At 39.8% G+C, this 16,698-nt stretch overlaps 1 protein-coding gene across 2 annotated transcripts in view; it reads left to right on the top strand.

The window, feature by feature from the left end:
* PRKG1 (protein kinase cGMP-dependent 1) overlaps window positions 1-16,698 on the top strand; it is a 1,248,815-nt gene that overhangs the window by 862,398 nt on the left and 369,719 nt on the right. For both annotated transcript variants that reach the window (XM_027593906.2, XM_027593897.2), the window contains exon 5: window positions 15,402-15,465. In XM_027593906.2, coding sequence (XP_027449707.1) covers window positions 15,402-15,465 — 64 coding nt within the window. The remainder of the gene's footprint in view (window positions 1-15,401; window positions 15,466-16,698) is intronic.

The raw sequence follows: 16,698 nt of genomic DNA, 5'->3' as shown, positions 1-16,698 counted from the left end.
AGAGGTTCCAATAAATTGCTATAGTTTTTTGAGGATGGAAATTTATTTCTCTGCATTCTTATGTTTTCTAAAATTTTACTACAAAATCAAAGAGGAAAACCTCTTGGTAAAGAGTGGATTTAGGAGTAATATGGAATAAATAAAAAGACAATCTTGCTTGCATTCCAGAAAAAGACACTTATTAAACAATTGTATTCAGAAATTATTTGCCAAGGGAAAAAAATAGAGGCTTTGAAAAATTCAAAATGATATTGGAAGAGAATTCATATCAAGAATTAATACGTAAAAGATGTTCTACACAGTGACCTTTGAATCCTGTTCTTAGGTTTATATACTTCTAAATGGGGGTTTTTATTTGTTAAGAGTTAACTTTCTTTTACTCTGTATTTCCAAGTCAACATAAAAAAATTAAACATTGAATAAGATCTTTGGCTGTGTGACCTGGCTTGACTGTTCCATCCCTCCAATTTTATTAAAACAGTTACTCCGAGGTCAGATATCCTTGGATTAATTTTGAAAGGTGTAAAACATTTTTTCATTCAGTAAACTTGGAGCATCTCCCATTGGCCAGGAGTTAAGCTGAAGGAGTTGGGCACTGTACTTGACCTCAAGATGCTGATAGACTAGGGAAGGGGTGGGCAAACTTTCCTTTGCGGGTCCAAGTAGTAAATATTCTAGGCTTGAAGGCCATAGAGACTCCATGTCAACTACTCTGGCATTGTATTCTGAAAGCAGCCATTGACCATCCTTAAACCAGTAACATGACTGCCTTCCATTAAAACTTGACATACAACAATAGGTGGTGAGCCAGGGGCTGTGGTTTGCCGATTCTAGAGTGAGGCAGATAAATAAACTGACCAGCGCAACACGAGAATCACTGCGATGGAGGTAGACCCAGGGTACCTCGGGAGCCCAGATGAGAGGCATCAAGACCCTCTGCCTTTGTAGATGTGTCTGTGCAGAGTCCGCCGTGCCTGGGGAGAAAGACAAGGGGGAGATGAGGAAGATGATCAGTCTAGGCTTTTAGAGAAGATTATGACTGCATTTCATCATGAAAATAGGGAACAACTCACCATGAGACCATGCTAAAGTCTGTTGTATGTCAGGCCTAGGGACTTGTGAATTCCATCCCCTTAATATAAGCTAATGATTCCAAACTATGTAGCATGGAAATTTAGTTGCTCAAAAAATTAATAATTTTGAATTAAGGAGTTACCTTGTCGAATAAGTTGGGAGATACTATCTCATTTCCCTGTCCAGTTAACTTTCGAATCTTTAAAAAAAAAAAAAAAGAATGATATGTAAAGAATATTTTTAAATTTCTATAGTTCAGAATTTCCTTATTCGGCTGTGGAATCCTTTTGGTAGGGAATGCCTATTGACATACTTTAGAAACAATGTTTTGAATAGCGTGGCTTTGGAAGCAGCCATAAACCAAGGGTGAAGAGTTCTACATTCCATCTGTCTATGTTGCCCATATGTTGCAGCTAGGTTCCCAAAGCACTTCAGACAGATGTCTCTTGAGTGTTTCAGTTCCTGGGTAATAGGTATCCAGCCCCTGGGAAATGGAAATTGGAGCAAGTTACCAGGATTGTGAGGTTTGAGGCAGAACCACTAGCAAACTCACTTGGTGAAGAGGGAGCAATGCAGAATTAGAGAGTGATGATTCTAAATCTTGGGCAGTATCACGCCTAGAGGTTGTGCGCTTGTGGCATGACATTTCACAGGTAGGAACCTGAGATGCTAAATGCTCTGCACTACATAGGAATCCACTGCACAATGAAGGTGCATTCTGTCCACGAGCCAGGGACACCTTGTGGAGAAACACTGCTGTAGGGAAGGCATAACCTCTGAGGGCAAGGGATCACACTTCCCAGGGCTCGAAAGATGGGGTAGAAACTCTGGGCAGTACCTGTTAGGCTGATTATCGTTAGTACAACATTAAACATTTAAAAGGTTATACGCCATTTTTTTTAGTTTTAATAATCAGACATAACCTGTCGAATTCCATAAAAACCCATTAGGGTTTTTTTTTTTTTTTTTGCGTAGGCACAGGCTGTTTTAAGATATACAGAGTAAAGATAAAGTACAATGTGATCTTCTAAATAAGCTACAAGTTTAGATGCTATTAAGCATTTCCGAGGTAATTTAATAAATACGTCTTTAGTGCCTCACCTCCTCAGGATCGTTGCAATAGAAGCACCAGAGTGACCTTGGTTCTGATTTTGAAAGCAGCCCTTCGGTGGATTTTTTTCAAAAGCTCTTCTAAAAGATTTTAAAGAAGACTCTGTATGTCAATTTTTTTTTTAATTTTTCTTGAGTAAATAGCCTCAAGGAAATATTTCTGGGGTTTCTGGAAAATAACAAGCCGAATGAAGATCTTTTGCACAGACTAGGGTTGCCAGAAAGAAGGCATCTGTTTTGGAAAAAAAAGAAGCAGCCCATGGCATATGTGGGGGGTGGGGGTGGGCTGAGTTTGAGCTTCCTCTTATCCCCATGTAGGTGCCTTTGGACAGTGTGCAAACTACACAACCCTGGCTCAAAACCACTACCACTTCATCGTATTTGGCTTCGTTGCATTTATTCCTTCAATTTGCATGCTCTTGAGTACCTACTACGTGATGCACTCTATGTTAAGTGTAGTATTACACAAGTTCAACAATAAGTCCCTTTAAGTGAGTGCTTGCCCGATGGCCGCTTCTTTGCTAAGCGCTTTATACATATTAATATTCACAACTGCTCCATGATGAGCTAGGTAACTAATGTTTTCGTTTTCTGATTATGGAAGCTAAAGTCTTAAAATATAACAAAATAACATAGCACAACAAAATAACATGGCACAACAAGATAACATAGTAACAAATAAAATGATAAGACATAGGTGGAGAAGATTGCACTTCAGAAAATAAGCTCTACTAGGTTTATGATTCTTAGTGGTTATTTTAAATTCTCACATACCAACTGAAAATAATTGGTAAAGCTGTCAACTTTGCTGTGCATTAAAATCATCTGGGGAGATGTTAAAACATGCATTGAACAACATGGATGAACCTTGAAGATACTATGTTAAGTGAATTAAGTCTGTCACAAAAAGACAAATACTGTAAAGACGCATTTATATGAGGCCCCTAGGGGAGCCAAATTCATAGAGACAGAAAGCCGAATGGTGACCACCAGGGGCTGCAGAGACAGGAGAATGGGGAGTTTGTGTTTAATTGGTATAGTTTCCTTTTGAGAGGATGAAAAAATTCTACAGATGGATGACAGTGCTGTTTGCACAACTCTGTGAATATATTTACTGCCATTGAACTACACACCTAAAAATCATTAAAATGATAAAATTATGTCATAGATACACGTTTTATTACCATTTTGAAAAATACATTGCTTTCTTGGAATCCACTCCATGACTTGTTGAATCTGAATTCCTAATGACTTTCACGTTTGGAAACCACTGTTCTAGGACATTTTGACCAAGGATTTGGTCTAACGGTTTGGTACATGCTTTGCAAAAGGCAGTGAATTTGCAGAATTGAATAACGTTAAAATCAAACTTCGAAGTTTGTAGTTGGATGTATCGTAGTTCTAGAAGATGCTTTTAAGACCATACTTTCAGTATTTGTTGTGCTTATAAGTAACTTGATCACTGATAGCTGTCTAGTGACAAATAGACAAATTTGTCCCTCACAGTATTTCATGGCATTTGAGATTGCTCACGCGAGGATGATTATTTCTGTATTAGAGGAGAAAACAGACTCACAGAGCTCAGGTGATTGGCATCTCTTACACATGCTGCCTAGTGCGAGGGTGGTAGGAAAGATACCTCACTGATGGGAATAGAACCCTTGTCTAAATGAAAATTGCAGGGATAACAGTTTTATAGGTTTTCTTTTTTTAATCATTGAATTGTATTTCCTGCCATCAATTACATTAATCATTTGAATGGATACATGTCAGATGACTAAAGAGATGTGGGAGAATGTGCTGGAAGGGTTGACGTGACAGAAGGCGTGCAGGCGGTGTTGGGCTGTGGCACTCACCAAGGGCACCGAGTGAGGAGGGAGGACACACTACTTAGAGTTGCCTGTCCCTGAGCCCTTTACTTTAGAAGGGCGCCCCCCACCTTCTCCAGGGTGTGGCCCCCCCACTAGACCACATGCGCCATCCTGACCCTGGAAATCCATTTCCTCCAGATGGCCTTGAGCTCTCTTCCCAGGTCTGCCCAGACCTCGCCTCAGCATCTTTCTTCCTGACCTGCCGTTTGCCCACCTCTGTGTCCAAGCGCTGACCAGACAGGCAGCCATGTGTGTGTTGGGGGTGGGGTGGGGCTGGGGGGCGTGTCCAAGCGCTGACCAGACAGGCAGCCATGTGTGTGTTGGGGGTGGGGTGGGGCTGGGGGGCGTGTCCAAGCGCTGACCAGACAGGCAGCCATGTGTGTGTTGGGGGTGGGGTGGGGCTGGGGGGCGTGTCCAAGCGCTGACCAGACAGGCAGCCATGTGTGTGTTGGGGGTGGGGTGGGGCTGGGGGGCGGTGGTTTTAGTGGATGGTGCTTGGTTGCACAGGGAATCAGACCTCTGCAAATACTAGTGATGGATTTATTTTTTTCAAATATAAACTGTTGAAATATTTTTCCTTGTTACTACACCCTTTCCTCTTTTCCAGACAAATTTGCAGTCTCTCTTTTTAAAATTGACTGTATTCGGCATATCGCGTTGTAAATTTAAGGTGTACAACATGTTAATTTGATCATTTATATATTGCAATTTGTTTGCCATTGTGACGATAATTAGCACCTCCATCGCATTATTCTTTTAGTGGTTGGCATAATTAAGTTCTAGACTCTTAGCAAGTTTGCTTGCCTGTATTTACTACACTGTGCATTATGTATATTTTTTATGGCTTGCCTGCTATTATTACTTATTTTTATTTACTGTTGTCAGTTTGTACCCTTAAACATCTCTCTTATCCCCCACCCCTATCACCCAGTAACCACCATTTTACCGTTTTTTTTTTTTTACCAGCTTGGCTCTTTTAGATTCCACAAACAAGTGATGGCTTACACTACTTGGCATTTTCTGTTTGACTTTTCTCACTTGCATAATGTGCTCAGGGTCTCTCCATGCTGTAATGGCAGGATGTCCTCCTTTCTCATGGCTGAATAATACTCTATGTATATCACATCTATATATGTGCGATTATATTACATAATCCATTACATATAGATATCCATCTGTGTATCTCTATCTCGCATCTTCTTTTTCCGTTCCTCCATTGATGGGTACTTAGGTTGTTTCTATATCTTGGCTTATGTGAATAATGCTGCAGTAAACATGTGAATTTCTTGATCTGAGAATTTTTGGTCAATATTAAAACCTTCTAGAAGATAAGATGCTACCTATTTTTTAAAGCCTAAATTCATTTAACGATATCCAGAGTATCTGGAGTCAAATGGAGAAAGAAGAACCTTGGAAATAATTCTCCGGGAATGAATTTCTCTGCGTGGACTCACCTGGGAAGACTAACTAGAAGCACCGGGGTTCCCCGCTTGACCAGAGGTCTCTTTCCTCATCCTTGGGCACAAAAGCAGAGAGCCATTAGGACATCAAGGGTCCTTCGTGACCTTGAAAGCAGAGAGATGAAAGGTTTTTACTTTCCACTCTCTGGGTATGACCTGACTCCTGGGTTTGGTATGACCTTGAGGAAGGGCTACACAATGAATATCTTCAGATAGCTACCTGAGAAAGAAGGATTCCTACCACAGATCAAATATAATTTGACTGAAGAGGGAAGAAATGGGTATCTCTCGCACTCTTGAGTCTACACTGAGATTTATATCTGACCTATCAGAATGTTTATTTTGATTATCGAAGGTCTTAAACAATGATAACTTTTAGAACAAAAATGTGTACATAATTGTGGTGGCTGGTAATATTTATTGGATGTTTACTATGTGCCAGGAACCTTCTTAATGCTTTATATCTGTTATTTTGCTTATGTTCACCACAGCCCTATGCAGTGGGTGGTAATATCCACCCCGCCTTTTTTTTTTTTTTTTTTTTTTTTTTAAGGGAAGGAGGCTGAGACCTAGAGAAGTTGAACTGCTTGCCAGAGGCGTAGCTAGTAATTAGCAGCAGAGCCCAATTCAGCTTGATTCTCTTCCATCCAGAGGCCCATATGCTTACTCACTACCCAGGGGTCCAGGGTAAGGAGTTTACACCGTATCACACAGATGATAACATTATACCTCAATGATGTCTCCATAATGGTTTGCTTTATTTAAAGTATTTTTATACACAGGAAAAAAATTGTAATTCTTAGAATCTGGTGAGATAAGAGCTAGCCTTTGGAGGTTGGAACCACTGGGTGATAAGAGCTAAATGCTGCTGATAGACAATAAATCTGGCAGTGATGAGTAATACACGGAGGGGGTCGCAAGAGACTCCAGGAAGGAAGATCAGTTATAAGACCATTGCATAGCAGACTGAAGCAGGATCAATGCCAAATGATCTAATCAGTGGAGCAAAGTATGTAGAGGGAAAAAACAAAAACAAAATGTGTTGATGAGCTCATTAAAGGGAAAGCTCAGATACCTGTAAGATTAAGAAGGACCAGTAATAAATATTTGAACTCAAAGATGAAAAAAAAAAAAAGGGACCCTTACTTAGTCCTTCATCAGTAGAAATTGGTTTCTTGGGTAAGTCAGAGATCTCTGCTTTTATTCTATTGGCACGAAGCTTTAGGAAGGCACTGGCACAGAAATAAACCATACCTGTCAGTATTCTTGGCATTAAACTTGATACTGAGCCAATTTCTTACGGTAGAATAAAAAGGCTTCCTTTCTCCAAATGCTACCCAAAGATAAGTCCTGCAACCGCATGCTCTGCTCTAGGTAGAGAACATTGATGAGCTATCTCCACACTTATGTTGGTTGGAGATATCTTGCCTTATAAATATGGGACTACATCTAATACTCTGATGATATTTAAAAACGAAAACCTGATAAAATCAAGCCCTTTGCTACTAAGTAGGTTTAAAAAAAAAAAAATTGTTGAGTATGAAAAAAACACCCAAACTGTTTTTTACAGAGTCCTTACTGCAAAACCATATAGTGGAGCTCAAGTGCTTCTCCACCCCTCCACTGCCTCCGCACTTTGCAGACGCCCACCATCTTTCAGGCAGTAGATGGAGGTTCCTAGCTGGTCTGCAGTCTCTACTATGGCTGACCTGCCATTGACTCTCCACAGAGATGGGAGAGGGTCCCTTTAATTTGGGAGTGAGACCTTGCCACACCTGCTCAGAACCCCGCAGTGTCTGCATGTTTCATGCAGATGGAAGCCAAGTCCTTTGAAGGTGGGAGGCACATGCCCCGTTGTGATCCGCCTTCTCCCCCTTCTCTCCTGATGCGCGTGCTCTTCCGTTCTCTCCCAGCCACTGAACTCTGGACAGCAGAGCCCCACCCTGCTGCTCCTGGAATCCACCAAGGGTTGCAGACCCCTTGCCCTTCTGGTTCCTTTACCTGGATCCTCTCTCTCAGATCTACAGTTAATTGTCCCTCCCACCTCTCAGATGTCTGCGACAATTTCACATTATCAATGAGGACATCCCAGTCCAGTTCAGTCTTTCACCTTAAACCCCCTCCCGTTGTAATCCCTGCTACCCTATGGGACTTTTTCTAATGGAAAATGCTGTAGCCCTTACCTAATGTGCTCTATGATACATACGTTTGTGTGTATACAAACATCATATGTATAACATATATTATGTGTACTATTTACTATTTCTTTGATTAGTACACAGGAACCTTTGCTTTCATTAATGAATCCCAAACACTACAACAATTTATGGCCCATAATAGGTACTCAAGTTTGAGTGAGTAAATAAGTAATTGAATTAAACCAGTATCTTAACAACAGTAAGAATTGTTTTCTTTGAAATGGACCCATTGGGATATGTTTTATTTAGCTGGAACCATGATTATGTATTTTATAATACTCAGTATGGTAAAAAAAAAAATACAGCCCTAAAACAGAAAATCTTGAAAACACAAGAAGAGGAAAAAAGTGAAAAGATTGTTTCTCCACCTAACATATTTGTTAACTTCGTGATAGTCTCCTGGAAAATTCTCTACTTGTAATTAAAAGGGAATTTAGTAAAAAACAACTATCTTGGGGTATCCATAATTTTTATCATGTTTTCCTTGTAATAGTATCCTGTGGGTATTCCATGTTTTACATGTTGTTCATCAATAAATCACTTTTAATCACTTTTAATACGTCAGTGGTTCCCCAACTTATGTGGCTTATATCTATCAATATTGACCGTATTAGGAGTTAAAAATGAGAATATCTAAAAATACTAATTCATTTAAACACGCCAAAAATAAACATTATATGTTAACATAAAGAGCCGATTTTTAATAAAGATGACTATATCTTCCCAAAACAAACAAAACTTAGCAAGAATAGAAGTTTGAGTTTACGTTTCTGCCAATCTGTCAGTATCTGGCTTAGTGGAAGAGATTCTTCTATTTGCTTCTGTATTCAATCTGTTCAATTTCTCTTATTTTGGTTGAAGTATATAAAAAGATCATTCCCAGAGAGAGATATAGTAAGAAAAGGGAGAAGTAGGCTAATGGTCTTTTCATATAATTTTGGACATTCTTATTTGATACTACAGCACAACCCAACAACTGGTAGTTTATTAAAGGTTAATTGCAATATGGAATATGAAACAGTAGCTACATTAAGATCCATTGATCCATCTTGTACTTTGACTAGATCTTTCCCCATGCGTGATTTTGTAAAATCATGCATCGATCATCTGAAAAATACTGGTTCACTGAGTTACGTAGAATTCCCAATAAAAAACTCCCATTTGTTGATATCCACATATCACTGATGATCTCATCAGAAAAGTCTTCAAGAATCGGAAAGCTGTTAAGCCCAAAATGGCAAATAAAAGTTGTCTGAAGTTTTAATTTTCATATGAGAGTTCGCATTTTCTCATTGGCAAAAATACCGCTGGGTTTTTGTTTTTTGTTTTTTTCTTTTTTGAAGTCACAGGCTCACTTTGTTCTTTTTTGAAAAATTGTCTGCCAGATCGTCAAGTCTGAATAACCACAGTTGGTTGGTCATTGCCAAGTAAAAATGATGTTCCATATAAAAAGTGGAACTCTTCAGCTTGCAACTCCAACAATTAAGCAAGTGATTTTCCCTGAGACAGCCATCATGCTTCAGTAGTCCCAGAAGGGCTGTAAGTGGACTTGCCACTTTGTCACAGTATTCATAAGATGCATATTCAAGCGTTGAAACGTAATATAATGAATAACTTTTACTGTTGCATCAAAAATGTTTGAAAGTAACTCTGGCATTTTATTTAACTTTTAACTTGTAAGTGGTGTTGAAGAATAGATTGGCACCTGGTGCAGTTTGGTGTTGCTGCCTTAATTTGTGCCAAGGGGCCACCATTGCTCCTGTACCATCGGTGCAAATATCAGCAGCACTGTGCCGGGGTAAACCCTTGACATGGACTGTTATTCCACACGGAACAGCCAGTACTGTGGGTGTCTGTTGCCAAGGGTTCGTATAAAAGATGATCTTCTTTGATGATTAGTTGGTTCTGATATCAGATAACCACAAGCAAAAGAGTAAGTCTAGCCATGGCTGTAGATGGCTCCATTTGTAAGGCAAAAGTACATTTCTGTAAAGAAGATCTTATTAACTCATTTTTGTGCCTACAGCTTAGTCTTTAATGCAAGAAGATACTGTATCATTGGAAGGAGACGGTGCAATGCTTTCTTGTACTGAGGTCATCCAGCAGGCATGGAACAAAGTAAAGTCTGTATGGCTTCAGGGGTCTCTGAGCTGTCCTGGGGGTCTTTCCAGTCAGGGCTTGATGGTAACTCACCCTGTAAAATGCTCCCCTTCCTATTTGAAAAGCAGTACCAAACCATTTTTGTTTCTTAAAAACTTCATCATGCCTACATTTCAAAGCTCAGTTTCCTTTTCCTTGAATTGTCAATGATTGGGCTCAAAATGACATCAAAACTGGCATGGTAAGGTTATTTTTAAAAGATCCCGTTGTGTAAGACAATAAGGTAAATTGTAATGCTGAGGGGGGAAAGTAGATTTTGTCATATTTTTCGCATTTATAGTGTCTCCAAATTTCTTTGGACAAGATTTATCCCATCCATGAGTCAGAGAATTCTCTGATGTGTCCTTTTTTATATTTTTCAGTATCTTTAGGCTTAGAAAATGCCAGATGTAGCTTGAGGACTCTTCAGATATCCTCTTTCAAAGTCAGTGATCCATCCCTAAAAAGTGAACAAAAAGATAATAAACTTTCTTTTATTAAATTCTTAATACGAATAATTACAAAATTCTAAAATTATAACACTATTAGATAACATTTTAAAAGTTAGAAATGTTTTTGAAGAAAAAAATATAAAACTCCTATTGCAACACAAGATATCCAAATGTATTTTCTTCTGTTTTTTTTTTTTTTTTTCACTTTGACATAGGAATGTGTATCAAGTCTGAATAACCATAGTTATCCAGGACTTCAAAACAATGATATTGGATGATAAAGAGGTTACATGTGTGAAAAATGTCTAGTAAGAGCACAGAATTACTGAAATTATACTGAGTTAATTTCTGCAAACAGCACACATATCCTCAACCTACATACTACCTTAAAAAATTCTAGGAAACACAAGAGCATACAGGCATATATCCATATATATATATATATATAACATAAATCCATTTTTATATATGGCATAAATCCATTTATATATGTGTGTGTATATATATGTTTTATATATATATAAAATCCAAGCATATATATCAAAATGATATCATCACCATATGTCATAGTCTCTGGGGGATTCTACGGTACACATGTGAAAAAGAAGGTGAAAATGGCCAATTACAACTTAGACTATTTGCTTTGACTTTGAGGAACCCCCTGAGAAGGTCTAGGACCAGATCACCTTTCAAGAACTGCTGCTATACACCATTATGTTATTCTCCATGTGTTCCAATGTGTTTTCCAATTTCGTTGACACATGGCTGAAATACAATTCTTTGTACTTGGGTTTCCTCTCCCCTCTTTTAGTTGTAGCTTTCGAATAGTAGATTCGCAGAAATAAAATCACCAAGACAAATTCAGAATGTGGGACATCCAGTGAGACAGTGGCCCCAATGTCTTCAAAATGTCAGTGCCGTAGGGGAGAAGTGGGAGGATCTTGGAGAACAGGAGGCGAGGGGAATATAACAGCCAAAAGCAACGTGTAGAATCTTGCTGGGTCCTGGTTTGAGAAGAGAAAACGAACCAGGAAAGACATTTTTGAACAATAAGTAATATTTGAATACAAAGCAGATACTAGATGATATACAGAATTGAAGTTGATTTTCTTATGTGCAATCATGGTATTATAGTTATTTAGGAACACGTTCTTATTTTAGGAGACGTATGCTGAAGATTAGGGGTGAGGTGGTATCTGCAACTTTGAGATATTTCATCAAAATATCTATAAGCCTGTTTACCACTACACACATAGAAAAATAGACGAACTGAAGGCGGAGAAAACAAAGATGGAGCAATGGTAACTTACAGCTGCAAATCTAGATAGGGTTCCAGGTGATTCTTGAACTATTCTTTCAGCCCTCCAATTTGTTCAACTTTTTTCATAGTAGAAAGGTGGTTAATAAATCACATATTCTTAAATATTAGTCATATCCAAATCATTACCTAATAGAATGTGGAACTGGTTTGGAAGTTGCATGAGGCATTTGCTAATACTTTTACTGTAAACCATGCAGTTCGGTGGGTAAGTGACGAGCTCCATATCATTTTCATCCTTTCTTCACCTATGTTGAGAGCTGTGACCTCAGGCAAACTCTCAAGGTTGCACTTGTCAAGTCTGTGAAATGGGTGACACTGACAGTGGTTATTTGAGAAGGTGGATGTAAAACTAACCTTTATGTTCTCTCTAAAATCCATAGCCCAGTGCCTGGCCAATAGAAAGCACCCATATCTCACCTTCTATTTTTGCCATTGCAAATTCCAAGTCCTTACTTCATTCAGTTAGAAAAGCCAGTGGTCCATTAAGCATCCGACTCTTAGTTTCGGCTCAGGTCATGATCTCGGGGTCATGAGATGGAGCCCCGTGTCAGGCTCTGTGCTCAGTGGGGAGTCTACTTGAGATTCTCCCTCTGCCCCTTCTGTTCCTTCCCTCCCTCTCTCTCTCTCTCTCTCTCTCTGTCTCTCTCTCTCTCAAATAAATAAATCTTAAAAAAAAAGCCAATGGCAAAGCTCTACACATATTAAATCATCTCTATTACATTACATTCAAATGCATTTTGTAACTTCCGGCCTATTGAAAGTCCTTAGGGAGCAAAATGTTTTAATAGATATGTAAGAATTACTTGTAATTAGTATGCAAGTTATTATAATAAATAATTTTTTACATAAATTAAAATATTCTCCTCTACCATTGAGACGTGTTCTGGCAGTTTGTCCTGATAATTATTTTGCTTTAAGTTTTCTAAATTATAAACAACTTCATCTTGAATTATATGTCCAAATTAGTGAAGTCTAAATGTCTTTTGATGTATTTTGGGGAAATTTAGCCAATGTATTTCATGGGTAGAATTCCAAATAATGAGTATTCTAAATTGTTCTTGGTGTTCAAGCTACTGGTGACCAATAATTCTTAGAAAGCAAATTATATGAGAAACCTTATGTAGTGTTGGCAGTAATAAATATCTTAAGATTTTAAAGATGGCTACAAGTGTTTTCAGAGCAATTTATTCAAGTGAAACTTTATTTTTTAATTGCTTTCCATTTTTTTAAATCTAGAAGTTCTCCAGTTCTTACTGATAAACGTTTCTTCTTAAAAATCACCCTTACTTTTTGTTGGTAACAAATGCTGCCAAAGGCTGTGAGACATTTAAGTTGGAGAAGATCATAAGTATACAATGGAATATTATTCAGGCGTGAGAAGGAAGGAAATCCCGCAGTTTGTCCCGCAGTTTGTATTTGCAACACAGATGGAACTTGAAGGCATTATGGGAAGTCAAACAAGCCAGACTGAGAAAGACAAATACATTGTACCCTATAATTGTGGAACCGAAATAAAACTCAAGGTCATAGAAACATCTAGCAGAGGGGCGCCTGGGTGGCTCAGTCGGTTAAGCGTCTGCCTTTGGCTCAGGTCATGATCCCAGGGTCCTGGGATCGAGTCCCGCATCGGGCTCCCTGCTCGGCAGGGAGCCTGCTTCTCCCTCTGCTTCTCTCTCTCTCTCTCTGTCTCTCTGTCTCTCATGAATAAATAAATAAAATCTTAAAAAAAAAAAAAAACTTCTAGCAGAAAAGTGGGGCGGGGGGCGGGCTGGAGGGTGGAGGAAACAGGAAGAAGCTAGTAAAAGAATACAAACTTTCAGCTATGGTTTAGGATGAATAAGGTCTATATTTCATGTGTAATATGGTGACAGTGACCGGCAGCACTGTGAAATGTGCTAAAGGAGGACAACTGGAATGTTCTCAACCAAAAAAAAAAAAAAAAAATTGTTTTTTTAATTAATTAATCTATTTAATTAAGTAGATGGGAGGAGCCCTTTACAATGTATATCAGATCATCACGTTGTACACTTTCAATATCTTCTAATTTTGTCAATTATACCTCAAAACTGGGGGAGGGGGAAGTAAAATTGTAAAAGATGATTTAAAGTGCCCTCCTAAAACTTAATGTTTCTGTTTCCATTGAGTATATTACATAGTCAAGCAAATATTAATTTTTTTTTCTCATGGGTAAGAAAGATCTCTCAGGAACATGGAAGTATTTATGGTATGACTTGGCATAGACATAGCCCACGTTGAAATAAATGGTGGAGCCTAGAAGTAATAGGCCTCTCTAAAGAACGGGGCCAATTAAAATGAACGGAGAAAAACTCAGTCGTGGTTTGTGTTTTTCACAAATACCCGCTGGGGTGGAAGCATTCTAATTATTCTTAGATCTTAGGAGACACTGAGATAGAGCTCATTAAAAGAACAAGGAAGGGCTAGATTTTTCAACCTGCATTACTTGTGACAACAGGTTCCTCTGTCTTCCTCATTTTCTGTGATAAGTTCCATCCAGCTGCTGAAATACACTGCCTTCTGGAAATTAAAACCCATGTGACTAAGACCACAGCAGTAAATCTGGTGGAGCAGATGGTCCCGGGTCAGTTGTTCTACCTCTGCATAAAACCCTGGGATTTTATCAATAGGCTTTACACTAAGTAATAGGAATCAGAGTGACAAATTAACAGTAAAACTTCCGTGCTTATATCCATACAGTATGCTATGGCTTCTTTCATTGTATCATTCTAAGCAAGCTGGAATTATTCGATAAGTCAAATATCAGATATGCCAATGTATATGCGCTCATTTAGCGTCCTCTCTCTATTCAAGCAGTGAGATAGGATTAAATGGGAATTTAGTTCTATATCCCAGATAGATTTTCCAGGAGAGCTTCAAAAATTACATGCTGATAAGTGTTTTTATTTCTTTTAAGTTCATTACTATTTCACGTCTAAAAGAACTCATGGGTTTGTGCATTTAGCATCACTCCGTATTTTCATTTGCTGGTCAGTGGGGGAAAACAAGAGGAAGGGAGAAGAACTAGACTCTGGCTCTTTTCTCCACCCTGTCTGATCTGATCCTTCTCATTGTCCCAGCAAGCATTCACACATCTACACTTTCATAACTTTATTCAACATCCTCCATTGAGTTATTTGTTAATGATGGAAAACACAGGGGTCAAACAAGACCGATAAATAGTTCTTATTTTTGTGGAGTTTAAATTCTAGCAGGGAGAACACCCAGGAAAAAATATCTGATTAAGTATCTAATGACTGTTCTAGCAAGGGATAAAGGAGTTCATGCCGGGAGAACCTGACCTAGCTGGAGGGGGTTGGGGAGAGAGGTAGCTTCCAAGGTTGTTGGATGAATGTTTGAAGGTCTGAGTGTATCATTGATCGAGCTGTGGCCTAAATAATGAGCAGGAGTTGGCCTGTAGGACTTTGTGCACATGTGTGTGAGTGCGTGTGCGTGCGTGTGTGTGTTTAGAGGGACCCAGAGAGGCAGATGGAACAGGAGGGAATCTGGTGACAGACTGATAAGGGAGAAAGTGTTTTTTCTCCCCATTATAGCTGAGGCATTTGCAGTCCCACAGTTAATTATAAGTGGGATTTGAACTCAGTTCGGTTCAGCCTCCAAGTTCCTTCTAGTACAACACGCCTTTGCCCTGTTGGCCATCAAACCATGCTTAAGTTCCTGCTTTGATCTTTATACATTTGCATGTTGCTGCCTTGTTTATGAAAGAAAGTTGCTTCAGCATCATCTGTTTTGTTTTTCAGTGTCCCAACATTCCAGAGCCTTCCTGAAGAGATCCTCAGTAAGCTTGCCGATGTCCTTGAAGAGGTAATTGTTTGTTTGTCCTTGAATTTTTTGAGATGGGCCATAGCCCAGCATAGCAGTGTGACGAGGAGTCATACACTGCAGAAACCTTGTAAATATTTTTAAGCTCCGGGATGAGCTCTCTACTTGGCTTCCAATAAAAAGCAGCTCGGCACATCTGTCATTTATCCACAGTTAGAAATGTGCAAATCAACTGAGCTACAGAGGGAGGGAAACCTCCCTGTGGCAAATAGAATGTGACTTTGAATTCCAAGAATGGGAGGCATTGTATTTCTCTGATTACAGTCGGTGTAAACCAGGATTGCGTGAGTTACCGGGAACTCTGAAGCTTTAGATGAGCCAATTTACATCAGGGCTTAGGAGTTGGGTACTGTTGTAGTAGTGTATGAGTGTATTTGAAACACAGTAGTTGTGTGCCTACATGTGGAAAGGTCACTGTTCATTCTTATTCTCTGAACCTGTGGAGCCCAGGCGGAGTCTTGAGTGAGCTCGAAAGGATAGGGTCTTTGGTGCCTATAGAGCCTGGGAAGGAGCGGTATCAGGGTGCACATGCGGGTCGGTAGGGTGATCGGGGGGGGGGGGTGATGGGAGCTGGAGGAAACCTGCTCTGGTATCCTGTTTCCTCAGTGATCCAGAAAGCAAGGCCATCAGCTGAGAATGAGGAGGGGGCAGAGGTATGAGAGGTTCGGGGGCAGAGGAGAAGGCAGGAGAAAACGAAGCTGTGTTCAAACTAGAACAGCGTGATGGCCAGGTGTCCTCGCCCCACTGGATGTTAGCCATCCCGAGTCTAAATTAAACAGGCAAGGAAGAACTCATTCAAGACTTGTGATAGGGGACAGAGATCAAGCTCGAATCTGCTGGAACAAGAGGTGGCAGGATTTTTAAGTGTGAGGCTGAGCTAGTGGAGAAGAATGTAGTGGGGGGTCTTCCTGGGGGAGGTGGGGCAGTGTGGTGAGGTCATTTGCATTTGCTCATCGTCCCTTCCGGAAGTCGGGCTCCCACCCTCCCATAGCCACGTGGGTGGGTGTTTGGCCAGGGAACCAGGAGTGGCGGAGGGAGAGAATGGGGAGCAGGTGAAGGAAGGATGGTGCAGGCTGACCCCCCCCCCACTGCTAGTTCAGTGGGCCAAGGAGGGGGAGGCACTCAGGGAGGAGCGGGTGCATCAGGGGGTTTGAGTCTCCAAAAGCTGAAGAATTGTCGGAGTGGCTCATTAACAGGAGTGAATCGGAAAGCTAC

The sequence above is a fragment of the Zalophus californianus genome, chromosome 15 (genome assembly GCF_009762305.2).
Source record: "Zalophus californianus isolate mZalCal1 chromosome 15, mZalCal1.pri.v2, whole genome shotgun sequence".
In the NCBI taxonomy this organism is placed as follows: domain Eukaryota; kingdom Metazoa; phylum Chordata; class Mammalia; order Carnivora; family Otariidae; genus Zalophus; species Zalophus californianus.
The sequence above is the reverse complement of the archived record's forward strand: the minus strand, read 5'-3'. Positions and strand labels throughout refer to the sequence as shown.